The sequence below is a fragment of the Mycothermus thermophilus genome (assembly GCF_041956435.1).
Source record: "Mycothermus thermophilus strain CBS 625.91 unplaced genomic scaffold VTJ04scaffold_1, whole genome shotgun sequence".
Classification (NCBI taxonomy): domain Eukaryota; kingdom Fungi; phylum Ascomycota; class Sordariomycetes; order Sordariales; family Chaetomiaceae; genus Mycothermus; species Mycothermus thermophilus.
In genome coordinates, this window is record NW_027191427.1 from 4331957 (window position 1) to 4359350 (window position 27394).

At 55.2% G+C, this 27394-nt stretch overlaps 14 protein-coding genes across 14 annotated transcripts; 3 read left to right on the top strand and 11 right to left on the bottom strand.

Annotated features, from left to right (window-relative positions):
- Window positions 1-415: 415 nt before the first annotated feature.
- VTJ04DRAFT_1615 (uncharacterized protein) lies at window positions 416-1203 on the bottom strand (the record flags this gene model as incomplete). Its single annotated transcript, XM_069359322.1, has 3 exons — window positions 416-888; window positions 975-1042; window positions 1145-1203. 3 exons carry the CDS (start codon window positions 1201-1203, stop codon window positions 416-418), a joined length of 600 nt encoding a protein of 199 aa, XP_069224223.1.
- A 1251-nt stretch (window positions 1204-2454) lies between these two features.
- On the bottom strand, window positions 2455-3166 carry VTJ04DRAFT_1616 (uncharacterized protein; the record flags this gene model as incomplete). Its single annotated transcript, XM_069359323.1, has 3 exons — window positions 2455-2969; window positions 3041-3108; window positions 3162-3166. The coding sequence occupies 3 exons, from the start codon at window positions 3164-3166 to the stop codon at window positions 2455-2457; spliced, it is 588 nt and encodes a 195-aa protein (XP_069224224.1).
- Window positions 3167-4318: 1152 nt separating this feature from the next.
- VTJ04DRAFT_1617 (uncharacterized protein) lies at window positions 4319-5690 on the bottom strand (the record flags this gene model as incomplete). Its single annotated transcript, XM_069359324.1, has 4 exons — window positions 4319-4818; window positions 4868-4935; window positions 5015-5172; window positions 5271-5690. 4 exons carry the CDS (start codon window positions 5688-5690, stop codon window positions 4319-4321), a joined length of 1146 nt encoding a protein of 381 aa, XP_069224225.1.
- An 883-nt stretch (window positions 5691-6573) lies between these two features.
- On the bottom strand, window positions 6574-8087 carry VTJ04DRAFT_1618 (uncharacterized protein; the record flags this gene model as incomplete). Its single annotated transcript, XM_069359325.1, has 4 exons — window positions 6574-7055; window positions 7119-7186; window positions 7263-7791; window positions 7868-8087. The coding sequence occupies 4 exons, from the start codon at window positions 8085-8087 to the stop codon at window positions 6574-6576; spliced, it is 1299 nt and encodes a 432-aa protein (XP_069224226.1).
- A 742-nt stretch (window positions 8088-8829) lies between these two features.
- On the bottom strand, window positions 8830-10359 carry VTJ04DRAFT_1619 (uncharacterized protein; the record flags this gene model as incomplete). The annotated part of the gene is made up of 4 exons (XM_069359326.1): window positions 8830-9311; window positions 9392-9459; window positions 9535-10051; window positions 10122-10359. 4 exons carry the CDS (start codon window positions 10357-10359, stop codon window positions 8830-8832), a joined length of 1305 nt encoding a protein of 434 aa, XP_069224227.1.
- A 958-nt stretch (window positions 10360-11317) lies between these two features.
- VTJ04DRAFT_1620 (uncharacterized protein) lies at window positions 11318-13184 on the top strand (the record flags this gene model as incomplete). Its single annotated transcript, XM_069359328.1, has 5 exons — window positions 11318-11461; window positions 11518-11977; window positions 12073-12505; window positions 12589-12985; window positions 13056-13184. The coding sequence occupies 5 exons, from the start codon at window positions 11318-11320 to the stop codon at window positions 13182-13184; spliced, it is 1563 nt and encodes a 520-aa protein (XP_069224228.1).
- Window positions 13185-14458: 1274 nt separating this feature from the next.
- VTJ04DRAFT_1621 (uncharacterized protein) lies at window positions 14459-15037 on the top strand (the record flags this gene model as incomplete). Its single annotated transcript, XM_069359329.1, has 1 exon — window positions 14459-15037. The coding sequence occupies one exon, from the start codon at window positions 14459-14461 to the stop codon at window positions 15035-15037; it is 579 nt and encodes a 192-aa protein (XP_069224229.1).
- A 516-nt stretch (window positions 15038-15553) lies between these two features.
- VTJ04DRAFT_1622 (uncharacterized protein) lies at window positions 15554-16001 on the bottom strand (the record flags this gene model as incomplete). The annotated part of the gene is made up of 3 exons (XM_069359330.1): window positions 15554-15695; window positions 15775-15836; window positions 15954-16001. 3 exons carry the CDS (start codon window positions 15999-16001, stop codon window positions 15554-15556), a joined length of 252 nt encoding a protein of 83 aa, XP_069224230.1.
- Window positions 16002-16857: 856 nt separating this feature from the next.
- On the bottom strand, window positions 16858-17983 carry VTJ04DRAFT_1623 (uncharacterized protein; the record flags this gene model as incomplete). The annotated part of the gene is made up of 3 exons (XM_069359331.1): window positions 16858-16937; window positions 17014-17832; window positions 17902-17983. The coding sequence occupies 3 exons, from the start codon at window positions 17981-17983 to the stop codon at window positions 16858-16860; spliced, it is 981 nt and encodes a 326-aa protein (XP_069224231.1).
- An 867-nt stretch (window positions 17984-18850) lies between these two features.
- Window positions 18851-20049, bottom strand: VTJ04DRAFT_1624 (uncharacterized protein; the record flags this gene model as incomplete). Its single annotated transcript, XM_069359332.1, has 4 exons — window positions 18851-19380; window positions 19448-19759; window positions 19823-19958; window positions 20017-20049. The coding sequence occupies 4 exons, from the start codon at window positions 20047-20049 to the stop codon at window positions 18851-18853; spliced, it is 1011 nt and encodes a 336-aa protein (XP_069224232.1).
- Window positions 20050-20733: 684 nt separating this feature from the next.
- Window positions 20734-21582, top strand: VTJ04DRAFT_1625 (uncharacterized protein; the record flags this gene model as incomplete). Its single annotated transcript, XM_069359333.1, has 1 exon — window positions 20734-21582. One exon carries the CDS (start codon window positions 20734-20736, stop codon window positions 21580-21582), a length of 849 nt encoding a protein of 282 aa, XP_069224233.1.
- Window positions 21583-21869: 287 nt separating this feature from the next.
- On the bottom strand, window positions 21870-23502 carry VTJ04DRAFT_1626 (uncharacterized protein; the record flags this gene model as incomplete). The annotated part of the gene is made up of 3 exons (XM_069359334.1): window positions 21870-22841; window positions 22900-23406; window positions 23473-23502. 3 exons carry the CDS (start codon window positions 23500-23502, stop codon window positions 21870-21872), a joined length of 1509 nt encoding a protein of 502 aa, XP_069224234.1.
- A 483-nt stretch (window positions 23503-23985) lies between these two features.
- Window positions 23986-25078, bottom strand: VTJ04DRAFT_1627 (uncharacterized protein; the record flags this gene model as incomplete). Its single annotated transcript, XM_069359335.1, has 4 exons — window positions 23986-24578; window positions 24655-24798; window positions 24868-24970; window positions 25043-25078. The coding sequence occupies 4 exons, from the start codon at window positions 25076-25078 to the stop codon at window positions 23986-23988; spliced, it is 876 nt and encodes a 291-aa protein (XP_069224235.1).
- Window positions 25079-25471: 393 nt separating this feature from the next.
- Window positions 25472-27386, bottom strand: VTJ04DRAFT_1628 (uncharacterized protein; the record flags this gene model as incomplete). Its single annotated transcript, XM_069359336.1, has 3 exons — window positions 25472-25738; window positions 25797-27279; window positions 27349-27386. 3 exons carry the CDS (start codon window positions 27384-27386, stop codon window positions 25472-25474), a joined length of 1788 nt encoding a protein of 595 aa, XP_069224236.1.
- Between the last annotated feature and the right edge of the window lie 8 nt (window positions 27387-27394).

The window sequence follows — 27394 nt, forward strand, 5'->3', positions numbered from 1 at the left end:
CGGGAAATCGGACGTCCCTTGTCCGAGTCGTCAAGGACGGCGAGTTCAGGTGCATCACAACTTTGATGGCTTGCTTGGTTGTCTTTACAAACATTTGACAATTGGCTGTGCGATCGGCATGGTGCACACCAATTTTATGCGTCCGCTCATTGCTCCTCTCCGTGGCTTTGTTGTCTTTCCTGTCTTTCGTTGTCAGATTTTGGGTTGCGACGACAGTCAACCGAGGAGGTCCATCCAGGCTTGTCACATTTTCTTGTGATTAGATATTGAGGCGAGAAGCCAGAATTTTCCTATGGTACATTGCTCGTGAGAACAGCCCGCCAACTTCCGATGGCCCACCTTGTGAGCAACCAGTCAACCGAGCTAATGTCAAAGAAATCATCAAACTCTGGCTGGAGACATCTGATGGAAGCAGTCAGATCCCGATCTTCTTCCGCTGCTCTCTCATGTACGCGATATGCTCAGGCTTCGCAAGCTGTGCTTTACCGCCACTGTTCGCCATCCAGCGGAGGAGCTGCTTGTTCCCATCTTGACTGATCTGCGATGCCAAAGAGAACAATCCGCACTTTCCCCGGTACCGTTCGTCGTGTGACTGCAACAGAACCGCAACGGGGATAGGAAAGTCAGTGAAGAACTTGCTCGGGCTTCTGTCTCTCGGCAAGCGTCCCTGGGCATCGTAAAGATCTGCTCCCAGATTCTGTTCTCTCATCCAGTTGTTGAGAAGCCGAAGCTGCTCCCTGGCATAAGCCTGGGTTTTGTTAGGATCCGCGCAAATAGAAGAATCCGGTCCATTTGGAATGGCAATGGCATCGATGAGTTTTTGGCGGTAGTTATATACGTCGGACAGTAGCCACACCAGGAACTGTTCCCGGCATTGGTAAACCTCGTCTATGGGAAGAGGCGGCAGAGCAAGATGTATGTCAACAATGAGTCCGAGATTTACGTGGAGGGGTTTTGTGGGTCAGGGAACCCACCAAATATACCGGGTAGCAGGGACGCTGGATTCCAGTAGATGGCCTTTGAGACATACGCCAAGTTGAAGCTTGTTGGATGGGTCAGCCGAAATCAACAGTTTTCATGCAGTAGGTGACTTGAGGAGGACAGAGCAGCATCGTCCAAACTGGAATAGAGAAACGAAACATACCAGACATCGTGGAAAACATGCTCCAACCCGAACACATATGCCACCCACAGATGCTCCATCTGACCGCAGAGCTCCTCCAGATGCAGCAGCTTTCAACCTAAGTGGTACTTTGCCCTGATCCATGCGACCAAAGCCGGCAGCTTTGAGCAGCAATGTGGACGGCATTGTACCGGTGACACAGCTTGGCAAACTCTGCCAAATTATACGCAGGGATGTCTTTGTCTGGAAGAGCGAAAGGGATTGCATTGACGGGGGCGTGATGTGCAGCATAAACCAAATGCCAAAGCACCAGCGGAGTGCCTTCGGGAAAGTCGACGACAGGGAGTTCTTGAGGGTCCGCGGCTGGTATGTTGCAGACATCTTTGCGCCACCCAGGTAGGGTCTCATCCATTATTTTTGTCGAGACCGTAAAAGCCCTTCGAACGTCCTTGGACCACTTTGGGATCTTGTGCGTAATACCCCCGGTAATGACGAGGGTTAGGTCTCCGTCCTCGGCCGTGAAGAGAACCTCGTAGATGTAGTACTTCTTGTCTGAGCCAAGGGGCAGTCGCAACCAAAGTCAGCAGGATGGTTCGGTCGGCTTAAACTTGATACTCTTCAACACCTTCAATCACGGGATGCACGATGGAACTTCATGAAGGTTAGTCCTTACACAAAATGGAGCTCCACTGATCTGCAGACAGTCCATGGCCAATGCGGACTGCTTGGCCCAATGAACGTAAGTCGTCGGTCTGCTGCTTGATTGATGGATTGTCGTGTTCCATCCTGACGGCGACCGAGGATCCGTTACTGCGCTCAACGATTCGGCTCTCCTGCGAAGAGAGAAGATCCTCGCCTTTTCGCTTTCGGAGCGTCTCCTTGCTGTCTTCCATTGTGATCAAATTTCGCGCGTAACGGCAAACAAACCGAGCGAAGGAGAGAATAAGGTGTGGCAGGTTTGACCACAAACGCCTTTTTTCTGAAGTTGCGAAGGGTCGGTCACGATTGCTTTGGGAAGGAAGGTTGAAAGGAGGGGTGGAACGAACAACACGCGAATCAAGAATCTCAGGCAACGACCTGGAAGCCCAGGCACCTGCCTCATGCCCCATGTCGAGGTAAACCAGCAACCTGGCCCGTTGTCTTTTATTTGCACAATACTATCTGACAAATCTGCTTTATCTATGTGCCCTTGGCAACCTGGAACCTCATGAATATTTCTGATACATGTTCCGGTTCTTAGGCATCTTTCTCCTGCCACGGTTACACGTTTTCCCAGTCCAAGTGAAGACACTGGATCCAGACTCCTCGAGGCGCTCGGCAGGAAAGGTAGGTCAATCAGCGATAGCGCATGCCCAGTCAAAGCTGAGCTGCTTATACTTCTTCCGCCGTGCCTTCATGTACTCGATGTGTTCCTCGGTTGTAAATGGAGCCTTTCCACCAGTCCGCATGATCCACCTAGCCAACCTATCGTTCCCCTTTGGGTTGATGATCTCTGTCGCCAACCTCTTCAACCCACACGGGCGGTAGTGACGGTACTCGGCGTGATGGGGAGTATTACCAAGATCCCTGAGGTCAAGCTTCACCTTCTCGAAGAGGCCGATAGGGCTAATGTCGGTGGCAAGGGCTTGAGGTAGGTCGTCAATCCTCGGAAGGTTCGAGGCGCTGATCCAGTCATTGAGAAGTCGGAGTTGTTCGGCCGCACACTCGGAAGCGGAGAGCGGCCAAGAACAAATTGTACCGTCACCAGGAACAACCTTATCGGTGATCTCGATGAGCTTGGTGTGATACTTGTACACTTCAGAGAGTGACCAGCGAATAAACTCCTGTCTAGCTCGATAGATCCTCTCTGTTGTAAAACGCCTTGGTCAGTAAATCAAGTACGGTATATGGCCTCGTACAAGCGATGATGATGTGTACCATAGATACCCGGTGGCATGGAGGAAGGACTCCAGACGACGAATTCCGCAACATATGCCAAGTTGTAGCTTGTCAAGATGGTTAGTAGGTTTCAGACATAATCTTGGCAAGATATGCGTACCACATTTCGTGGAAAATCTGTTCGATACCGAGCTCATATGCGATCCAGAGAAGATCGAGTTGACCAAAGTCCGAACGGCTTTCATGGGGGTTTGAATCCAGTAAGGGGAACTCCTGGATCCAGTTGTGCAGGTCACTCCTCATCAAGTGGATGGCGTTGTATCGATGGCAAAGCTTTGCCACTTCACCGAGGACTCTGAGACCTCGGCCTGGGTGGATACAATACCCGCTTTTGCCCTCTGTGAGGTGAGAGGCCACGATCAAATGTCGAAATGCCGGGGAAGTTTCTGTGGAAAGCCTGGCGACAGGAAGGTGCCCTTCTCGGTGAACAGTGCTCTCAATATCGCTGCGCCAACCAGGAAAGAGCTCATCCATCGTGCTGGAGGAAACCGTGAAAGCCACTCGAGAAAGCGTTGGCCAGAACTTCGACGCCGTGATCACCTCCTCAGTCATGACAATTGTCAAGTCCCCATTCTCTGCGGTGAGAGAAATCTCGTCAATGTTGTATTCCTCGCCTAGATTAAGAGAAGAAGGTTGTCTAGTTAGCAAGGTGCTCTGCTTTCATGGGTACTTCGTATCTGAACTGGGATCGAACTGACGCAGAATCTTTTTCCACTCTTTGATGCCCAGATTTTTGACAGTGATTGCAGAAACCGGTTGGACGGCCGATGCCTCGGGCTCAGCTCCAGGCTCTCGCCCGACTGACTGAGGGTCCTGATCCATGACTGCAGGTTCCGGTCGGTCGGTAGGACGCCCCACGATGCGTACTTTTTGTGCGGGTTGGGGGGCCTCAGTGGCTCGCTTTCTGGTGTGGTTGATGCTTTCGCTCATTGAGATGAAAGTTCGCTGCGAGGGAACGAAATGGTGGAAAAGGAAGACGGAGTAGTGTGGTCCCACGGCTTGAGGGATGAAGGGAATTGGAAGGCAGGACAAATGACCGACTTTGTGTCCAGTGTTGCAGAAGGCGCATGGGACGAGAACTGATCGATTCCATCATCCAATGAATGGAAGAAGGGGAGAAAGTGATCAGGGAAAAAGGAGGAAGAAAGAAAACACGTGATGATTCAAGCGCAGCAACTTGGATCCAATCCTCATCAACTGTTCACCTGAGAGCCAACTTAAATGCTATCCACATCCGACTTTACGCAGAGCCCACATTCACATCTCATACTTCTTCCTCTGTCTCCTCATATACTGAATCTGCTCATCCGTCGCGATCCTCGTCTTCCCATCAAACTTCGCCAGCCACTGAAGCAACATCGCCTTCCCATCCTTCTCCATCCATCTCACCAGCTTATACCGGCCGCAATACGCCGTATAATGCTCTCCCCTCACATTCGAAGTTTCCAACGGCGAGTCGTGGAGGAAGTCCATGGGGCTCCGGCCCTCCGAGTTCTCCAGGCCGTTGCTCTTGAGATGAAGCCCTTCGCGGGCAAGCCACTTCTCCAGCTCTCTGAGCTGCGCGGTGACGCACGTTTTGCCCCAGTAGTAGCTGGAACAGAGTTCCTTGCTCACGTCGGGAGCGTCGGAGTCTATGGCTTCGACGAGCCTCTCGCGGTGGGCGGAAATCCTGGCCATGAGGGTGTCAACGTAAGCTGCTCTGCGGCTGTAGATCTCGTCTGCGGTGCCGAAGACGAGTGCGTTAGTAGGCGTTGATCCTACGGTATGACTTGGCGTTTGTGATGTCAGAATGGTTTTCAGACTCACCAAAAGCTCCCGGCCGGAGGAATGCCGGGTTCGAGAAGGTGCCTTTGGCAACGAATGCCAGGTTGAAGCTTCACTCGCCAGGCGGTTAGCTGAGAATCACCACTGCGCAGAACACAAATGAAGAAAGGGAGTTTCTCGCCAGCATACCAGATCCTGTTGAAGACTTTCTCAAGTCCAAACTCATACGCAATCCATAGATGTTCCAGCTGGCCGTGATATCCAGGGTCTGGGTCCTTGGCCTTCTTTGAGGTGTCCGAGCCATAATATACGTGCTTTACGGCATCATAGGCCATGTACTCATCCCACTTTCTGTAGTCATCAGAGTCATCAGAGTCACTGGAGTCGGCCCAACTGCTGGACTTGTCGGAGCCGCTGAAGCCATCGGAGTCTCCGAAGTCCTCACCCTCCTCAGATTCATCTTCCATGTCTGGAGATGCCAGCCTGGCGGGTAGAGCTTCTTCACCCAACCCGGCACATTCCTGGCAATCAGGTGGAGGGCACTGTGGTGATTAGTGAGTTTGGCAAGGTCCCTCAGTTGCTCGATACTAAGCTTCTCCTTGATGATGAAGGTGGGATTGCTCTCAGTAGGCAAGTGGTGAGCCGCAGCAACCAGGTGTCGAAACACCTCCGGAGTTCCACGAGCAAGCTCAGCGATGGGAAGGCTTCCACCGTCACCTGGGATGGTTTTGGCGATGCATTCACGCCAGCGTGGCAAGTCTTTGTCCAGGTTGCTGGTGGAAATGGTGAGGCCGATTCGGTCGTCCTTCCACCAGACCCAGTCATGCTTTGATGACGAACCACCGCCAGTGATGATGAGGGCCATTTCGCCGTTCTTGGCTGAGAAACGGACCTCTGCGACATGATGCTTTTTGCCTGTATTTTTATTGAGAATGAAGTAAGAAACTAGCCCAGTAGGTGTTGTTTCTCAGAGGACCCATGACTTCCGCAAGACTTCATCCCACTTATGCTTCTGCAGCTTCTTTCCATTCTTTCTCGCCTTTTGTGCAGGCAAGTTGGTGGAATTGTCTTTCACTTTAACAACGACCACGTCTCCGTTTGCGCGCTCGACGATACGACTCTTCTTTGCGGACTGGAGGTTATCGGCTCCTCGCCTGCGTGAACCACCCTTTTTACGCGGCATTATCAAACGGGACTGTTGTTTCTACCTATGTTCGACGTGGCTTGAGCAATAGAGAAGTAATGGTGTTCTTTGCAGACAGGGTTGAGGAAGATGCCCGTCGTCCAAAACACCAACACGGATGAGCAACCTCATCGTCTTATCTCAATGTGAAAAGAGGCAAGGAACACATGGGAAGAAGCGAAGAACTGGGATAACAGTCCAGGAGTAATTAAATACCTAGGATATTTAGTTAGTAGGGGCAAAAGAAATATGAAACTTAAGAAGGGTAGTGCTCCTCACTCATCATACTGTGTTGGTGGTGGGCCTCAACTTCAAGGGGGTTGATGCCAAAGCATAAGCAATGGGGCAATGGGCAACCTCTCTCCCCTCTAACAATTCAGACAGCGTAGATATTATCTACATCTCCCCGGGAGTCCAAGAGAACTTCATGATTCCTCCTTCCCAGTGCCTCTGTGATGGAAGCAGAAACGGCGTGCCAGATCTGCATGGATATTCCTCCGACAAGTTACTCCGACATGTTTGCTAGAAGAACAAGCGTAAATAGGGAGAAGCGAGGCCATGGTCATCACTCCTCATACTTCTTCCGCTGTCCCTGCATGTACTCCATATGCTGCTTGGTCGCCAACTGAGGGCTGCCACCAGTCTGCATCATCCACTTCATCAACCGCACATGCCCTGACACATTGATGATCTCGTTTGCCAGTTTCACCAACCCACAGCAGTTGTATGGGACCTTAGGGTGGAGCCCATCATGGAATGTGGTCACATCAAGTGGGTGGTTGTCGAAGAGACGAACAGGGCTCCTGTCGGTGGCGAGGAACCCTCGGTGATCAACTAGATCTGACAGGCGAAGCTTCGATGCGTCCAGCCAAGTCTCGAGATGTCGAAGCTGCTTTTCAGCACACTTGGAAGCGTACAGCGGCCAGGGGCAAATTGAGTCATTACTCTGGACACCCTCTGCGACGGCCCGAGTGAGCTTTTCACAATAATCGTATATCTGTGAAAGGGACCATTCGAGAAAGTCTTGTCTGCATCGATAGATTTCCTCTATCGACCGAACCTTGTCAGCAACTCAGAGCTCAAGTCTCCTACGTCGCCAGGACAACTTACTAAAGATACCAGGCGGCATAGAATCAGGGTTCCAGAAGACAAAACTCGCGACATATGCGAGGTTACAGCTTGTTTACATGGTCAACGTGAATTCCACGGTTTGGATCGACCACTGGGAATGAAGAGCAGGGATTCACAACGTACCACATCTCATTGAAGGATTGTTCCATGCCGAGCTCATATGCGATCCAGAGATAATTGAGCTGACCGAAATTTGAAGTCTCGGAGTTGAAATCCTTGTCCAGTGAGAGAACGTCCCACTTCCATGTATGCGCGTTTGTTGCGATCAGATGGAGGGCGTTGTATCGATGAGAGAGCCTCAGCAGGTCGCGCACCTCTTCGAGGCTGCGTTGGAACATGATGACCGAAGGGTTCTGCGGACAACTCTCTGAGGGATTGTAGTGGGCGGCCATGGCTAAGAGCCAAAACACTTGAGGAGTCCCCGCACAAAGCTCAGCAACAGGGAGGTGTCCGCTGTTGTGACTGACCTTGGCGATGTTGCTGCGCCAGCCAGGTAGGGCTTGATCCATTCTGGTGGACGAGACTGTAATGGCGTTTCGAAGGTCTTCCCACTCGACTTCTGCCGAAGGAAGTGATGAGCCCCCAGTGATGATCAGGGTCATGTCTCCATTCTCGGCTTCGTAAAGACTCTCATACGCGTGGTATTCGTTGTCTAGATCCATCGAAATAAAGAGAAGTTAGCAAATATTCTCTGCCTTTGGTTGCATTGTAAGGAGAAGCAGACTAACACAGAATATCTCTCCACTCCTCAATGCCCAAATCCTTGATAGTGAGCCCAGAAATGCGCTGGAGGGCTGACGGCTGGGCTCCAAGTCTCACTGGCAAATCTTGTTGCTCCAACTTGATAGCTCCATGATGGTCGTTATCACGCTCCACGATGCGGCCTTGCTGTGCGGGTTGGGGGTTCTCGGCGGCCAGCCTGTTGAGTGAGCCGATGTTTTCGCTCATTGAGATACAGGGTGCTGGACGTCTCCCAATCGAGGATCAAGATGAATTGAGAAGGACGGAAGTTGACAGATTCGGTTCACTCGGCTCTTGGTTTCCCCCAAGGCGAGCGGGTTTAGGCAGCAGAGGGAAAAGTATGTGATCTGGGGAAGGAAGGCGCGGAAACAGGCCGTGCCTGAAAGGTTTGGCTGGAATCGCACTTCAGTTTAGGTACAAACAGGGAAGTTGCGAAGAAAGAGTCTGGAACATAACGATTGATGATGTCAACTCACGTTCCTCCAGCTGAGGAAGTACCTAAATGGCGAGGTTCCGGCCAACGTCCTGGGGCGGCAAAAAGACACCTATGAGTGCATTTACCCTTGCAGCAGGTCGGCGCTACAATGGATTAGTGAGAATTAAGGATAAATATGTGTCTCCAGTTGGGAGTTTTAATGGCCAGCCTCAAAGAGCGAGTGTCCTTGGAGTTTGCGGTGACGCTCAAGTTCAGCGAGATGCCAAGACCTGAGGCAAACGCTCCGCGACGCAGCGAACAGGGGGCAACAACACCATGACAGGGTCAAGTCCCTCGAATAAAGAACTCTGCGAAATGAACCTATAGATACATTCCTGTTCCAGGGTTGAGTGATTTCCAATTATCAGTGCTGATGATCCAAACATTCCAAGCTCTCTCATCAACTGCTGTCTCCTGCTTCACTGCTCACACTTCGACCCCTGACGCTCAGCATAAGACAAGCCCATCCGATCGTCACATCCCAAGCTTCCTGCGCTGCTCCCTCATGTAGGCGATATGCTCCTCAGTCGCCATGCGAGCCTTGCCGCCATTCTCGGTCATCCAGTCCAGCAGCCTCTCCTTTCCTGGGAGTTTGAGCTTCTTGGCGAGAATGGCAAGCCCGCAGAAGCACTCCTGGCCGTCGAAGTAATGGTCGAACTCCAAAAGGTTGACGCTTTCCCTTTGAGAAAAGAAGTTGATCGGGCTTCTGTCTGTGGGCAGACGGCCATGTTTGTCGTAAAGAGTCGGACCAAGCTTTTGGGCTTTCATCCAATCCTCGAGGAGTTTGAGCTGAGATTTGGCACAGTCTTTGGGCTTTTTCTTCCCGGCAGAGTTGGCACAGATAGAGCGGTCCACGTCGGTGCCGCGTTCGACCGCATGAAGGAGCTTAGCCTTGTATTCATAGATTTCAGAGAGAAATGAAGAGACGAAGTCTCTCCTGCAGCGATAGATTTCGTCTGTTCACATACAACATGACGGGGTTCGGTTGTTAGTATGCTAATTGGGAGCCGGCGAGGGTTGGAAGTTAAGAACTTACCGAAGATGCCTGGAGGCATAGACGCAGGATTCCAAAACTCTACCTTGCAAACATAGGCCAAGTTGAAGCTATTGACAATTGACCCGTTAGCGGAACGCTTGGGTTTCTGGTTTGCAGACACACAAGGAGTCGAAACACCATACCAGATATCGTGAAAGAGCTTTTCCACTCCGAGCTCATAGGAGAGCCACAGATAGTCTAGTTGGTCAGAATACTCCTCCGGATTCTGGAGCTTCCATCCCGGTGGATAGAGCGCCTCAATCCATTGACGAGCACTCGTAGCAATCAGATGAAGAGCATTGTGCTGGTAGCTGAGCTTGGCGAGCTCCCTTATCTCCGCGAGTTCGAGTGATTGTCCAATCCAATATCCCCCGGAATGCTCAGTGCGTGGATGATGAGCAGCCATAATCAACCACTTGAAAACCAGCGGAGTTCCTGGTAAGAGTTCCATGATTGGAAATTCGTCATTGATCGTGATATAGGTGGTATGTCGGCGCCAATTGGGCAAAGCTTCGTTCAATTTTTTGGTTGAGACGATGAGGGCTCTTCGAATGTCACTGCGCCAGATCTTGGGTGTTTTTATGGAGCCCCCGGTGATGACCAGTGTCAGGTCACCATCTGGGGCCTGATAGATAACTTCATAGATGTAGTATTTCCTATCTGTTGAATGGGGTCAGCCTCGGGATCTGACACCTTGGATCACATTTGTGCCCCTATAGGCTGAACTCACAGAGAATGGAGATCCACTCTTCTTTAGAGAGCTGCTGGGGAGCGTCACCGGATATCTCAACAACGGAGGCTTCGGATTCGGATTCGGACTCTGGATTCACTGGTGCGTCGGATTGCTCCATCTTGACAGCGACACGTTGGCTGTTGTTGCCTTCCACAACCCGAACCTTCTGCGCAGGTTGGTGGGTGCTACTTCTGGTCCTCCGTCTGCAGGAGTCATTGTTGGCGTTGTCGGCCATCGAGTCGCGTGTGACTTTCACCCACGGAGGACTCAAATGATGGTGCACAACAAAGAAGTTGAATGTCTGGGATGAAGGGAAAAGGATGAAGAGTTCAAGAGATGATGGAGGTTGACGAGTTTAGTTGATATATTACCAAATTCGGTAGGCACTAATATCACTGTCGTTTGCAAACACCAAGATTCGCCCCACTTCGCACGCGCGCGCACGTCCACATCGCCGAGGAAGCAGGCGAGTGACTACTGTGTACAAAATCCTCTAATTAGGGCGTGCGCGCATCGCGCAAAGATGTAAAATCTGTTCCATCATGAAGACTGTTATGCGATAGTTCAAAATTATGTTTACGCGAGAAAAGGCGCTGTGCGCGTGTGTCCAAGGCAGCGTTCGACATCCCAATCTCCCCCTCTTCCACAACTGAGAGAATCGAGGTTTGAGCGTATGTGGAGGTAGCGGCGAGACTGGGAAGACCCCATGGTCATCATCAAGGCCTTTAACCGTATCCTCGGCCTTCTCCCCATTAGATCTCTCTCATGGTACATCAAGAGCAGATCTGCCCTGGTCCTTCCTCATTATACCGAACAGACTCCGTCGAGAAATCTGGGAAGCGGTGATTGAAAGACAAAAGACCGGGAGTCCTTCACGTGCAGATATAGCCTCCAGTACGTACCGGAATAAACCAAGTTTCTGGTTTCATGGAATGAGCTGTCAATCCAGATTCAAGCACCCCAGAGTCTTCGGAATACCGTCGCATTGCGTCAAGTCGGGGTTGCTTTGCAGACGCGGGGCCGAGGACATCCATACTTCATAGGTTACCTCAGCGGTATGGTTGCTTGCATCATTGCACGGCACTTATAACTTTGGATGGGTTCACAGAACCTCGTGGACCATGAGCCCGGGCACCAGAACCCCTCCTCTTCGTTCCTGACCTCACCAAGACCAACGTCCATTTCCAGAAACTATGGAGCAGCCCTCCAAAGCCACCGCCAGACCTCCCTCCGTCGCTGAAGGTGAGACCTCAAGAACCACCGACGACACCACCATCCTCCCTTCAGGACAAGTCGACCCGGTATACGAGAAAAAGGCCAAGGTCCTCAACCGCGCCGTAAGCTTCCCACCCCTCCAGCATCTCCTCCACCCTAGGTACTTAACCATCCCCAGATCCAAGAAATCGGCATGGGCGCCTACCAACACCAACTAACAGCCGTCATCGCCTTTGGTTGGGCGTCCGACAACCTCTGGCCCATCGTCACCAGCCTCATCTTCACCCCGGTCAAAGCCGAATTTTCCCCTCGCTACGCACCCCTCCTAACCCTGGCGCAAAACATCGGCCTCCTCGTGGGGGCTCTATTCTGGGGCTTTGGGTGTGACGTCTTCGGCCGGCGGTGGGCGTTCAACTTGACGCTGGGCGTTACGGCTGCGTTTGGCATGGCGGCGGCGGGAGCGAACTCGTTTGCGGCTATCGGCACATTCGCGGCGCTGTGGTCGTTTGGGGTGGGCGGAAACTTGCCCGTGGATTCGGCGATTTATTTGGAGTTTCTGCCGGCCAGCCACCAGTATCTGTTGACGGTGCTGTCGGTGGCGTGGGCGCTGGCGCAGGTTGTGGCGACGTTGGTTGCGTGTAAGTGTTATTTGAGTCTGCGGTGGGTTGCTCTTTCGTCCTTGACGCCTAATCGTCCCGGGGGGTTGGGGAGCAGATCCTAACACGCCAAATAGGGCCGCTGCTTGGTGAAATGACGTGCCCAGAAGGTGACAATGCCATGCCATGTACGAGAGAACAAAATATGGGATGGCGTTGGTTCCTGATTACCATGGGAGGTCTGACGGTGTTGATGTTTCTTGCGCGGATCGGCTTCTTCACCATCTACGAGTCACCCAAGTATTTGATGGGCAAGGGCTGTGATGAAGAAGCTGTGCGTATTGTCCACGAGGTAGCACGAAGAAACGGCAAGACGACGTGGCTCACTCTCGATGCATTGCGAGCATGCGAGCCCGAGGGATATCAACGCTGCGGCATCACCGTGGCCAATGCTGTCAGGAGGACACTCGAGGACGTCAGGCTCGACAGGATTAGCGCCTTGTTCCGGACGAGAGAGCTCGCCTTGTCGACAGGCTTGATCATGACTGTGTGGGCTTTCATCGGCCTAGGGTTTGTTGGAGCCTCATGCTCAGTCCCTCTCCTCGTTCTTCTGAGAGGCCAGCCAGAGACGGCCGGAGACTGACGAGCAGCAGATATCCCCTCTACAACGCCTTCCTACCGTACATCCAAGCATCGCGCGGCGCCGACTTTGGAGACGGCTCGACCTCCCTGACGTACCGCAACTCGCTCATCATCGCGGCCGTCGGAGTTCCCGGGGCCCTGGTTGGCGGTCTGTTGGTAGAGCAGCCTCGGCTTGGGAGGAAGGGAACGCTTGCTCTCTCGACAGCACTGACCGGCGTGTTCTTGTACGGTTCAACAACGGCACTCACATCACGGTCGTTGTTGGGTTGGAACTGCGCCTTCAGCTTTACAAGCAATGTCACGTACGCGGTATTGTACGGCTTCACGCCGGAACTGTTCCCCACGCCGCAAAGGGGCACGGGAAATGCTCTCACCGCGACGTGTAACCGGATCTTTGGCATCATGGCGGTACAGGCTTTCCCCTTCTTCCGTCGACTGGTCATTGGCATGGACGTGGATGAAACTGACCATATGACAGCCTATTGTTGCCATGTTTGCCAATCTGGAGACGGCGGTTCCGGTGTACACCAGCGGTGCGCTGTTCATCGCTGCCGGGGTATTGGTCTTGTTATTGCCCTTCGAGTCGCGCGGGAAGGCCGCTTTGTGAACGGAAGGTCATGTTTGGGAGCAAGCAGAGGACGCAGTGCCAGGATGGACGAAAGTTTCATATTAGCAGCTTGTGCAACAGAAGGTTATTAGAGCAGCTTTCCCGTGTAGTGCTTCGCTTCTTTTGTTCACTTCAGAAGTCAGCCTTGCTGGCCTGCCCCTTCCTGAGGCTATCGCCGTTTGGGAAGCGCCACACCAACACCGCCAGCAATGCATGAGGCGAAGCACCAAACGAGGCGTCGGTCTTGGCACAGGTGACGCAGAGAATGGAAGGTTGAAAAGGGATTAGAATCTAACGTCACGCTCATTTGAGGTGGTCATTTCCCTGATTCTCCCTTCATCGCTGCAATCCACACCATGAGGCCTCGACGGGCACTCCTCCGCGAAGATCGGGGGCAAGGTAGCCACAACTTTATGGAATCATCACGATGATCGTCTCGGAGAAGATACACCCCCATCTCCAACCCGAACCATCGCCCTTGCCGGCCCGCGAAGCATCAAAAGCTACATGACCGTCCTCTACCACCAGAGCCGAACACCACTCATTGGGATCTCGAGTCTGGCCATGAAACTGCGCGCGAGCAACACAAGGAGACGAGCTACCTTTGCTTGACCGAGTTACAGTGGGCATATCTCTTCCTCTTCACTTCGGGCCTCGCTGGCATTTTATATGGTGTAACGATATGCATTGCAAATGAGAAAACGAAGTGAAACCGGGCGTTGGAGATGTGTGGATCGGACGGAGATAATTATGATTGACCTGGTCAATGAATGAGAGCATTGAACATACTGACGGTATAAAGAGGGGGGGCAAAACTCTAGAGAGGTTCCAAAACCTCCCCGTGTTGTGTGTACATCTATAGTTGTGTATAATCCAGGGGTATATAGATGAACATTGTTTACTTCGGTTGCCAGGACAAAGGCTGCCTGGAATAACAGGAATCGGAGGGTTCGGACAAAGAGTGCCGAGATGGAGCTCTTGTTAGTGTAACATCCCGGCAGGAACTCCTCGGGGACTCCCGGCCTTTATTTACCCCACCACGCTTCCGGACACTGACATCATCGCTCTCCTCACAACAACTTACACATCCTCATCCTTATCCTTATCCACATCACTACCTACGTGCTATTCATCAACGACCACCACTCCTCCAAACCCAAAAGACCAAACCCAACCTAATATCCCATACCACACCTAGGTACTCATCACACACTCACCTGTTTGTCCATTCTCTCCCATCCCCGAGAAAGAAACAGCGATAAATACTCGCAACCATGGCCTCCCCAACCCCAACCCCCATCCGCATCGCCCAAACCACCGCCCTCCTCCTCTCCGGCATAACCACCGGCGTCTCGCTCTCCCTCTCCGCCCTCGTAATCCCTCGCCTCCTCGAGTCCCCCGTACCCCTCATGCTCAAGCAGTGGCTGCACACCCTCCAGCTCGGCAAGCGCACCGTGCCGTTCGCCGGGCTGCTGTCCGCGGCATCCTATGTCTACCTCGCGCTAGGTCACAAATCATCTCTCTCAACAGCCCAGACCCGCGCGTACCTCGCCGCCGCGGTATTGTCGGTTTCAATCGCCCCGTATACCAAGCTGGTGATGCGGAGGACTAACGGTCGGTTGATGGAGTTGGCGGAGAAAGCGGAGCGGGAGGGGACGGTTTCGGCAATTGTTTCTACCGCTGCTGCCGCGGCTGTTGAGGCGGCGGACGATGCGGGGAAGGGGGAGGGAGTGGTGGAGGTGGAAGCGGTCAGGTCGATCAAGGGGTTGGTGGATCATTGGGGGGTGTTGAATCTGGGGAGGACGGCGCTGTTGTTGGCGGGGACGATGTGTGGGTTTGTTGCCACCATTTAGGGAACGGGAACGGGAGGAGAAGGTGGAGAGAAAAGGGAGGCGTGGGTTTGGGGACTGCAGTTTGCGGTGAAGGTCTGGGGGGAGGGTTGGAGGCTGTTGGGGTGAACTGTTGGTTGGACTCATGGGGATTGAGATCAAGATTGGATGCTGGGTTGGTGATGTAAAGTGTCTCTCCGTGATGTGAAGCTGGAGAGCTCTGCCCTCATCAAGTTGTATCCTTAAGGTTTCATGTCATGGCCAGGCACGTTAGCTTGTCGGGGGGTGCTTCATTCAGTCCTCAACACATATAACCGGTAGGCACACCAAGGACAGACACCAAATCAACATCACTGACAAGTCGCAGACTACGCGGAGAGGGGGATCGTGGACTCAACACACACAGACACACATGCCGCAAATAAAGCGAACCCAAGTTCACGCCTAAACTACACCACTACGTCTTCTCAACGACCCTTTTCCCCCACTTCCCAGCTCATCCATCCTGAATCCTTCCAGTTCTCCGTTTCCATGCCCGATTTACTTCTGGCTAGCGCCCGAGCTACCCGACGATGACGATGAGTAGTACTGAGTGCCGCTGGGGGCCGTGTAGACGGAGCTGCCCTGGCCGTTGTTGTAGTAGGTGCTGCCGTTGGGGTTGGAGTAGTAGTACGAGCCGTCGCTGTCAACAGGTGTACAAGAGAAATAAATCAGTTCATGACCTCAGGCATCGTCGAATAATAAGTTACTCGCGAACATACCTGTTGGAGTAGTGGTAGGAGTTCGACCCGTTGCCGTAGTCGCGGGAGCACCAATGGTTGCCCTGTTGGTGAGATGGGGAGTCAGTCTTGTCTCTACACACCAGATGTCCATTGAGAGATGCTGTTGTCGATGGAGGAGATGGTCGGCCAACTTTGAAGCCCAGAAAAGGGAGACGTACGTAGCTATTGGTGCCGGAGCCCTTGTAAGAGTAGCCGCGGTCAGACATCTTGACGGTAGGCCAGGTATGTACAATTGTCAGCTAGAGGATTTGTCGTCGTCGTTGGTCGAGTGCTGTGAGATTCAATTGACGTTGGAAGATGAAGTTCCAGCGTTGAGACCAAGGACCTAGGGGAGGAGAGGAAGGGGGGCAGCTCAGGGATTTATACACGGGGAGGGACAAACGGATAAAACCGATAACAAACCTGGAACCCAATTGCGGGGGATTGATTGCTCTACCCTAGAGCTTTATCATCACAGCATAAAACTCCAATGACTCAAATGAGAAGCAGTTGCTTTCATTTCGCCTGGTCTGGACCTTCTCTACCTTGTTACACTACTGTGTACACATGGGATGCATGTTAGATGGCAGGCCTCACTCCCCGCCATCACCAACTCCCAGTTCTTGTTTGAGCTAAACCTCTCCAGATTTCCGAGATTGGCAGCGACCCAACACGCTGGGACGGTTTCATTCCCCGCGTCAGGTCGCGTCAAGTGACGTTAGATTGAATGGAATGGGGAGATGAGAAAAACCCAACACCCGCGCAATGGTGGTGGTGTTGGATGGCGAGGTACCCCGCCAAAACGCTAGTTATCATGCTCGAGCCCAACATTCGCGTTGCGCAGCATGCGGCAAACGTCATCAATCTCCACCAATTCCCGTTCATCACGGCAGTTGACAAACGACAGACATGAAAACCCCCAAATCAGGCCCAACAACGTCATCATAGTCTAGGGTATATTCTTCTATCGTAATCAAGGCTGGTAGTTATGATCAGCCGTCAAGTCTATTCAGCATGTGCCAAACCACCCCTTGTTAATCAACCCCAAAACCACGCCAACCACCGCTTCCAGCGTCCTCTGTTCTACAGCTTCCCGTCCGCCTTCTCCTCCTCCAGCTCTGCCAAGTACTTTTCAGCGTCCAGCGCCGCCATGCATCCCGTGCCTGGTACTCCTGTTAGCACCTCGTCTCCAGATTTTGTCTCTGGGTGAGGGAAAGAGAATGATGTTGCCGAACTCACCTGCGCTGGTAATAGCCTGCCGGTACCTCTTATCCTGCACATCGCCGGCCGCAAACACACCCAGGACGCTGGTAAGGGTCGAGCCACGCTTGGTAACAACATAGCCGTCCTCATCCAATTCAAGCTGGCCCTTGACCAGGTTGGTAGCCGGGTCGTGGCCGATGGCATAGAACAGCCCGTTGGCCTCGAGAGTCTCCTCCTTGCCCGTCTTGACGTCGCGCACGACGAGGTGGCTCATGAGGCCCTTCTCGTCACCCTTGACCTCCACGCCGACCGTGTTGAACCGCACCGTCACCTTCTTGTTGCTCAGCAGCCGCTTGGCCATGATGCTGCTGGCGCGGAGCTTGTCGCGGCGGACCAGCACCGTGACGTGGCTTCCGTACTTGGTCAGGAACAGCGCCTCCTCGGCGGCCGAGTCGCCGCCGCCAATCACCACGAGCGGCTTGTTGCGGAAGATGGGCACGGCACCGTCGCAGACGGCGCACGCCGAGATGCCGTTTTGCCAATACTTGTCCTCTCCGGGCAGGCCCAGGCGGCGGGCGGACGCGCCCGTGGCCAGGATGATGGCGTCGGCGGTGTGGATCTCGTCCGGGCTCCATTCGGTGGCGTATTCGAACGGCTTCTTGGACAGGTCGAGCTTAGCCACCGTCTCGCTGATGATGACGGTGCCGAACTTTTCGGACTGCGCGCGCATCTTGTCCATGAGTTGTTGGCCCGTCACGCCTTCGGGGAAGCCGGGGAAGTTCTCGACTTCGGTGGTGGTGGTGAGCTGGCCGCCGGCGGCGATGCCGTTGGCCATGAAGCCTTCGTAGAGGACGGCTGGATGTAGGGAGAGAAGGGTTAGAATGGTCCGTCTGTCTCTGGTTCTCCTCGGTCAGGGCAACTCACGCTTCAGCTCGGCACGGGCCAAGTAGATGGCGGCCGTGTGGGCGGCGGGCCCGGAGCCGATAATAACGACCTTGTTGTGCATCCTCCGCTTGGTGATTGTCTGGATCTCGCTCGGGGTATGGGCGGCGGTCGTCTTTCTGGAGAGCGTTGCGGCAGCCGCTACGGAGAGTCCGGTAGCGCTGGAGCGGAGGGTGCGTCTAAAATATGACGAGAACAGCTTTGCGGCTTGCGGAGGGGCTCCGGGGAATACTTTGAAGAGGGGAACACGGAACGAGACGAGAAGGTGAGGGTAAGGGGGGGTGTGGGTGGTCCGGGAGGCTATTGATTTTGGGGAGTGGGGCACGGAGGCACGGAGGGGTGCGGCGTCCGAAACGGAGCAAGTGGGCGGCGGGAGACAAGGAGAAAGGACGAGACGACCCGACGAAAACCAGACCAGACCAGACCAGACATCCAAGAAAGACCGGGGAGGGCGGAGCGAGATCGGCTGTGATTGACTCGTCCTGAAAGGACGAATAATCAGATATCGGCGAGGTTTACTATCGATTCAACGACAAAACATGAATGCTGTCTTGACTAAGCAAGGGCCGATGGATGCACGAGCATGCGCGCGAAGCGTGGGTGGTGGGGTTCAGTGTCAAAAAATGCCCAAGAGAAACCAAAATTTCCGGAGGCAATGGAGGGGAATAGAGGGGCAGCATGCAGATCGACAGGGGATGAGCGGGAAGGGTTAGGGTTGTATACCAAGAACCGATTTCCAATGGCCCGCTGTAGGGCGGGTTGATGAACTGACTGACATCCAACTTGGAACTCTCTGCTCTTCTTCCCGATTCCCACCCCCTCACACTCTCCCAAAATTCCATACACCTCCACCTCCACATGTAGTAGCATGTAAGATGTAGTTCTGCACACCATGCATCCCCGCGCAAGCATTTCTCGCAGCAATCTCCAATCACAGCTTGCTCCGTCCCTCCTGCGGCACCGTCACCACCACCTTTCCCCACGTCTCCCGTCCCCCGAGAGCCGCGAGGGCCTCGGGCACCGTCTCGAGCCCGACAAACTCCTTATCGGCGAACGCGGTGCCCCGGAACTTGCCCTCGCGTATCAGCTTCATGATGCCCTCCCAGACCACCGGCACCGTCTCCTTCTCAAAGTTGGCGTACTGGCCCCAGTGCGTGCCCACCAGGCTAATGTTCTTGAGCAGCACCTTGTTCATGGCCACCTTCTCGATGGTGCCCGCCGCGAACCCGATCACCAGGATGCGCCCGTTCCACGCGATGCACTTGGTGCTCTTGTCCACCAGCCCGACCGGATCGTAGACGATGTCGACGCCGCGGTTCTTCGGCGTCAGCTTCTTGACCAACTCGGGCCACTTGGGGTCGCGGTAGTCGATAACGTGGTCGGCCCCGAATGACTTGGCAATCTCGAGCTTGCGCTGCGTGCCGGCCGTGGCGATGACGGTTGCGCCGAATGCCTTGGCGACTGTTATGAAAACAGCCCGATTAGCAGGCTGCTTGATATCAGCCTGGATGGGGAGATTGAAACTCACTTTGAACAGCAGCAAGACCAACACCACCGGCCGCAGCATGCACCAGGACGTAGTCACCGGCCTTGATGCCGGCGCGGACGACCAAGGCGCCGTAGCTCGTCGGGGCGGTCACGAACAAGCCAGCGGCCTCCTTGAAGCTCCAACCCTCGGGAACGGGCAGCATGCTGACCTCCTTGGCCACGCATTTGGTGGCATAGGCGCCCTGGGTGGCACCGAAAACCTTGGAGCCGACGGGGAACTTGGGGTTCTTGGAGTTGGCGGGGGTGGCCAGCACAACGCCCGCAAACTCGGCGCCCGAGATCCATGGGAATGCTGGTAGTGCGTGTTAGTTGTGGATGCTGACCGGGATGAGCAGGTACGTTGGGAAAAGCATACGCGGCTGGAGCTGGTATTTGCCCTGGATCTGCAGGATATCGAAGAAGTTGGTGGCGGCAGCGTGGACTTCAATGAGGTACTCGTCCGGGCCCGGGGTCGGGTCTGGGAGGTCCGTCACCTTGAGCTCATGGGGGCCCTGCGAGTGTCAATGGACGTGTTCGATATGGCGAGGTCGATGGTCTGCGTTCAAATACCTTGACGTATTGCTTGATCTGGATGCCTCTCATTGTGACGACGTAAACCGAGAAGAGGAAGAAGAGGGATGAAGTTAAATTAAGAATCTGACAGATCCAATGGACTTGTAACAACAAACAGAGCCGCAAAAATCGTAAACCACAGAAACTGGACCAAGAATCCAGAGGAAAACTTAATGGGAGGCTGTCTTATACGGGTACTTGTTTGGCGTCTAAGACAGACCGAGATGGCCGACTGGGCGGGGGATGTTTCCCGAGCCGAGGCATCGGGCTGATTGGCGGCGATTGGCGGTTGCCCAGCCCAGCCTGACAGGGGCCCGGGGCTCAGCCGGGGCCCACACGGAGAGCCCCACCCGCAGCAACCGTCTCTTCCCCAGGTCTTGGCAACGACGCGATCTTGCACAATGCAGAACCTGGAAAACGCGACGAGAGAAACGTTGGATCCTGGGAATTTCGTCATCGACCTCGAACCAACCACTATCACGCCCAGCCTGCAACCTCCCGTCTTGAGCCGCATCGACTCTGTGCTGGTGCCTGGTGCATGATCACTATCCAGATTACACACTCCAAGCCTTATCTCATCGCGACTTGGCATCCGAGATATAGCTCGGTAGCCTCGACCGCCTCGCAAATCTTCCCAACTCCAACCTCCAACCTCCCAGCCATCATCACCACCCGAACACGACGCAGAGAACTTTGACCAGCAAACAAAACACCATGGCGACAACCGCCGCCCCCTCGACAAATTCCGACCCAGCCGCCCACCTCGCCTCCCTCCTCCTCTCCCACAGCTCCCCACGCTACACCTTCTCCTTCACGCCCTTCCTCCAAAAAACCTACAAACACACTCTCGCCAGCGACAAGCAACAACAACAACAGTCCACCAACTCTACCACCACCAACCCCGACGGCACCTCCAGCGACAACAACAATGACCAACAACAACAACAATCCGGCGGCGGCGGTGGCGGTTTCGGCTCGCTAGTCTGCAAGCACTGGCTGCGCGGCCTCTGCAAAAAGGGCGAAACCTGCGAATTCTTACACGAGTACAATCTGCGCAAGATGCCCGAGTGCAACTTCTTCGTCCGCAACGGCTACTGCAGCAACGGCGACGAGTGTTTATATCTCCACGTCGACCCAGCCTCGCGCGTGCCTTCCTGCCCGCACTACGAGCGAGGATTTTGCCCGCTGGGCCCGCGCTGCGAGAAGCGCCACATCCGCCGCAAGATGTGTCCTTATTACCTCGCCGGGTTCTGCCCGGACGGCAAGCAGTGCCGGGAGGGCGCGCATCCGCGATGGGTCAGCGACAAGGACTTGGAAAAGCCCAAGGCGAAAGACGAGGCTGGTGGTGTTGGGCAGCAGACGGAGGAGCAGAAGGAGAGGGAGCAGCAGCAGCAGCAGCAACAACAACAGCAACAGAGGGAGTTGGAGTTGAGGGGACGGGAGAATAGGGATCGTGATGGGGATAGGGATCGGAGTCATGATGGTGGGAGGCATAAGGATCGGTTTGGTGGGAGGGGAGGGAGGTGGAGGGGGAAAGGAGGACGGTTTAGGGGTCGGCATTAACGAAACGGAGAAGCAAGAGGGGTTGGTGCTTCGATCATGGCCCCTGGAACATTTCGGCTGGCTATTTCATTGCAGCTTATGGTTCATAGCAGGTCGTTATGGCTGTGTTTACAACCACACGATATTTGACATGCGACGACATTTGCGTCCTTGAAAAGTTCTATCAAATTTCATCTACCGGCATCCATGTGCTGTCCAGTCCTGACTGAGCAGAGGGTTTCCTTATCAACAATATCATAACCATCATCCAAACCTTGCAATTCACCTGACCCTTACCCAACTCCCGTTTAACTCTCCTTCCAGACATCCGCATCACCAACATGCTCCAACGGCGGCACCGCCACAAACGAATCCGACCCCGGCTCCTTCTCAACACTCCCCAGGGACTTGGGACTTCCAAACGCCGAACCCGACTTACCGGCACCACCAGCACCAGCTTTCCCTTGCCAAGTCGGCACCTCCTCCACCCTCCTGATCCCCATCATCCACGACACCAATCCGCGCGGGAACCACCTCCCCACAAACCCGTAGACGCTGGCACCCAACCCGACCCGGACCGTGCCGCTCGTCAGCGATCCGTCGATGACGTCAAACACGGCATTGTGCAACTCCTTCAGCGAGCTTCCGCGCAACCCGCGGATCCTGCCGGGGTTGATGACCGAGGAGCACTGGTTGGCAAAGTTTTTGGCGTACGCCTGGCGCGCCGAGTCGGGCCACGACAGCGGATCCGTGTTAGCGCTGCCCGCATCGGGCCGGAGGAGCCGCGAGCGCATCGCCGGCGTGAAACCCGCGAAATCGAACGTGCCCAGCTGCATGTGCGTCACGGGGATGCCAAGCGGGCGCAGCTCGGCGGTAAGCACCTCGGTGAATGCCGACAGGGCGGAGCAGACGGTGGCTTCGGGGGCGTGGAAGGGAGGGTTGATGGAGGAGATGATGGAGGGGGTGAAGACGAGGACTTTGGGGTTGGGGTTGGCGGGGCGGTTGTCTTGTTCCGCCGAGGAGGGAGGGGGGGCCAGGCGGACGGTGAGGAGGGGGAGGAAGGCTTGGATGGTCAGGATAGGCTGGAGGAGGTGGGTGTTGAAGAGGTCTGCAAAACTGGAGGGTGGGATGGTGGCGATGGGAGAGGTTTGGTAGTTGAGCGAGGGGATCAGGATGACGGCTTGCAGGGACAGGTGGTGCCGTTTGCCATTGGGCACGGAGGCGTGTGGGGATTGGAGGTAACGTGCAAAGGCGTCGATCGAGTTGCTGGCCCTTTGAGGCTGGAAGGGGTCAGTACGGAGCAGTCATGAGAAAACGTGGAGGACAGGTGAAACGTACATCGGTGATGTCGATAGACAGGGGCTTGATATCTGGCCGAGCCAGCTTGTTGATCAGCAGCTCATCCTCGTGGTTATTCGCCACGATATAAACAATGAAGCCCTTCCTCTCGAGGTCTAGAGACAAAGACCGGGTCAGGGGCAAGGCAGGAGAGCCGGCAATGACAACAACCTCAACCCGGCCACCGCTGGGAGCACGCCTGGCCCGGCGGGGTTTCCGCCACCATGCCGTGGTCCGGTAGGTATGGTAGGCAACGAGGCCCGTTGTGACCACAGCAAAGCTGATAACAACCTTGTTCCTTGAGAGCCAGTTTTGGAACCGCTCAAGGACTGAGGTTGGCAGGGTGACAACGGGTGGCGGTGGAGGAGGGGCAGGGCGGAACGGCTCTGGCACCCATGAGGCGTTGGCCAGGGTTTCTCGTAGCGTATCGGCTATTTGGTCGACATGTTTGTTGACCTCCTCCGCAATGGTTCCGGAGTATTTCTGGACGGTGGAGAGCGACGAGAGCTGGGCATCAATGGGCGTCAGTCATGATGTCAAGTAAGGAGGGGCAATGAGGAAGTGCTGTCATACCACCACGTTAACAACGTCGTCAGTGGACATTATGATGGAGGTGCAGTAAAGATCTGACACATTGAACAACAGAAACGACTGTGAGTGTATGACCTTGAGTCGCGGGCCAGTCTTTTATGTCTGGTCGGGTACAGAAGGCAAAAGCTAGAGTGTTGGTGTAACAGGTCGAGTTGGAGATGTGAGGGAAGAAACGGGTCCTTATCGGGCCTCGGGCTGGGATCAATCATCTTATCGGTGGGCCCTCGGGCCACAACGCCATGCACGTCAGTGGGCTGGTAATGCATGTGATTGGCCATTTTGGCTGTCACGGTGGGGCTCGCATCTGATCTTTGGTGGGGCTCTACCTGACCCCTCCATGGCTGGACTTGTTTCTCGAAGTCTCGAACTTCATGGCCTCTTGCAGTGTGTAAAGGGCTGGAGGCTAACGTCCTGCTGCAACGCCGTAACCCAGGAGTCTGGATACTTGAATCCCAAACCCAACCACAATCACTAACTACCCTACCTACTCAGGCATCAAATCTTCCTCGCCACCGCCCTCAACCTCACATACCCCAACATCCACCCTCCCCTTGGCAACTTACACACCTCCTCCAAAACCTCCACCACCTCCTTCACCACCTCCTCCCTCTCCTTCTCATCCTCAACCACCTCCAACCACTTCCTCCCCATCAACCTCACCCAGCCTTCCACCCCTCCCTTTCCATCCCCCGTCTTCCCCTCCGCCACCGTCGGCCTCCACTCCCTCTCGACCCTCTCCACCTTCCACCCGCCCAGCTTCGTCTCTAACGTCTCCCTGACCCATTCCTCATCGGGGAAAAACCACGGATCCGCCTCGCTCGCTTGCCTCACACCTCCTGGGACGCGCCGGGCGATGGATGAGAGCAGGGCGGCTTTGATTTCCGCGATGTTGCCCAGCCCGCCCATCTCGAAGACGAAGATCCCGCCTGGGGCCAGGGCGTTGCGCACGCCGGTGAAGACGGCAGCGACTGTGCCGGCTGCGTCGGGAGGCGGGCGGAGTATCCAGTGCAGCGCGGCGTTGGAGAAGGCTTTGGTGAATGTGCCGGTTTGGAGGTGGCCTTGGTTGGGCAGGGAGAGGGCGTTGATGACTTGGAAACCGTGAGTGTTAGGCAGATAGTTGAGTTGGGCTTATAGGTGGATCGAGAGTTGGTATCCTATCCGTACCTTCAAAGGTAGCCTTCTGCTCAACTCCCGCTGCCTTGGCGGCTACCTTTGCGGCTTCAATCATGGCCGGGGAGCTGTCGATGCCGTGGACGCGGCCGGTGCCGTTGGCGAAGATTTTTGCCATCTCGACGTTGAGGACGCCGTCTAAGTCAAGGTGAGCAAGGTAGTTCACGAGATCCAGGGTAAGACAGATTTTAGGACAGGCCAACGCACCACCACAACCCACGTCGAGGATAACATCATCCTTCTGCACGTCCAGCCATTGCACCACCTTGGTTGCTAGCTTGGGAACGAATGCCGCGGCCTTTTGATAGGCCTATTGGATTATGTTAGAACTGGCCTCGCTTGGACGACAGAGACCATGATGACAGGACCGGGAGACACGAACCTCAGAGGACCAATTGTCCTTCTGTTCCGTCACCATTATGTCCAACTTTTGACCAAGCAGGAGGTTGATGATGACTGTATTAAACTCTTTTGTTGTCGGACCCTACGAGAGCAACGATGCCTCTTATATGCCGGTGTGATCTCAGGTCTGTCAGACCGGGATGTTATAGGGGGGCCGATGTCGGCGCCCCGGCCCCGACTGCCCTTTAAGAACCATAAGAGATGACTTCGGTCTCATAAAGGCATCAATCCTAATCCAGCATAGTAAGATCGATGAATGGTATCGTGTACTCGTCTGAAACCACGTCATATCCTCCCCTTGGTTCCGTTACGACCAACTGTGAACACAGGACCCCTTCACCAATATCCACCTACGCTGGACCCCAAAGGGCCCCGCGTCCTCACAGCCAGACATCCATCTCTTGACTCTTTAATCCAGATCCTCCAGGTTCATAAGCTGGTAACTCTCCTTCAGCCCGTCATCTATCCGCTTCATCATGGCGATAACCTTCTCCTCCTCTAACCGCCGACCGACTACCTGCACGCCCACCGGCAGGCCGTGCATCTTCTCGGCATTGTAGTGCTTGTAGGCGCCCTGGGCCACACCGTTGAGTTTCTTGATGTTGAAGTCGGCCGGGAGCTTGTCGAGCTCCTTGTCGACGCGAGTCACAGGGAGGACGCCAGCCGAGTAGTCCAGCTGGAGATGGTGTCAGCTGTTTGTCCTGTAAACAAAAGACCTCAAGGGGAATGCTTACCAGATTAAACAAGAAAGTATACCCACAACTGCTGACCGCATCATACATGGCATCATGCGGCAGTGCCGGTGTAGCATTCGGCGGAGCGAGAATGACATCAATGCCCTGCTGCTCCCACCACTCCCACCACTTTGCGCGGTACGCCTCGCGCTGAGCGACCAGCTTCCAGAGCTCAAACGACGACTTGGCGCGCCAATCCCTCACCAGCCCGGCCCAAACCGCATCCCTCCTCACATACTTCACCCAGAGGTAGTACAACCACCTGAACGGCGCCCACAGGGCCGCCAACCTTCGCATCTGCCTGGCGCCCGTGTCCTGCCACTCCCCGGGCCGGCGGAACGACTCGTACATCTGGCACCCGTCCGAATTCAACAACAGGCTCGCCAGCCTCAATCCCTCGTACATATCCGGCGTGTCCTTGACATCCACCACTGTGCACCCTTCCTTCCTCAGTACTTCCGCCGCCATATCCAGCGCGCGCACGCACGCCGGGGAAGGATCCACCACGGTGTCCGTCCTCAACACCCCGACCGTGATCTTCGCGCGCGGCGGCACCCCGCCCGTCTTGGACATCAACGCACCGGACCACTCGTCCTCCATGACCTGCCTCCACGGCAGCGGGTGGACGCTGTGGTCGTACTCCCACGGCCTCATCTGTCCCAGGATCACCCGAACAAAGTACGCCAGATCGTTCATTGTCCTTGCCATGGGCGAGTACACACTGGGCACACCCTCCTGTCCCGGCATGCTCGTCGCGATGCCGGCCTTGGGCCACCGCCCCGTCGAGCACCGCAGGGCGTAGCACCCGGAGAAATGCGCGGGCACGCGCACGCTGCCGGCCACGTCGCTGCCGATTCCAATCCTCCCTCCGAGCGCGAGCAGCGCCGCCTCGCCGCCCGTGCTGCCGCCGGGGGAGTAGTCGGCGTTGTGCGGGTTCGTGCAGCGGCCCCAGACCGCGTTGGTGCTCTCGAAGCTGAGCAGGGTGATGGGCACGTTGGTTTTCACGTACGGCACCGCGCCGGCGTCCTTGAGCATCCGCACCATCGGTCCGTCCTTTTCCGCCGGCCGGTGCGAGAGGGAGCTGTACCCCACCGTGGCGTCGTAGCCGCCCACGACGACCGTGTCTTTCAGACTCACCGGGATGCCGGCGAGCGGGCCGCGGAGATTAATCTCGCCGCAGTTGTGCTGGATTTTGCCGTACATGTTTTCCGGGGTGGGGCCGTCAGGCACCTTGGAGCGCGCGAGCCATTCCTCGGCGGACGGGAGCAGGATCTCGGTCAGGCAGTTGGTGCGGGCGTGGGCCTTGAGGGCGAGCTTGCCGTAGGTGCGAAGGACAGAGAGAGGGGTGGTGGTGCCGGTGTGGACGGCTTTGACGAGGGATTCGATGGGGATGGTCAGGACGGCGCGGTCCTCGACGGTCAGAGGGCCACGGTAGTCGGTGAGAGATTCGACGAGACGTGCTCGCTCGGCTTGTTTGGCGCGGCTGGAAGGAAGGTTAGCATGGATTCTGAAGACGAAGGGTGAGTTTGGGGTGGGTAAAGTGATGAGTTACCAATCGCGCCGGTGTTGGAGGTAGTCCAGCAGGAACATTGTCGCCG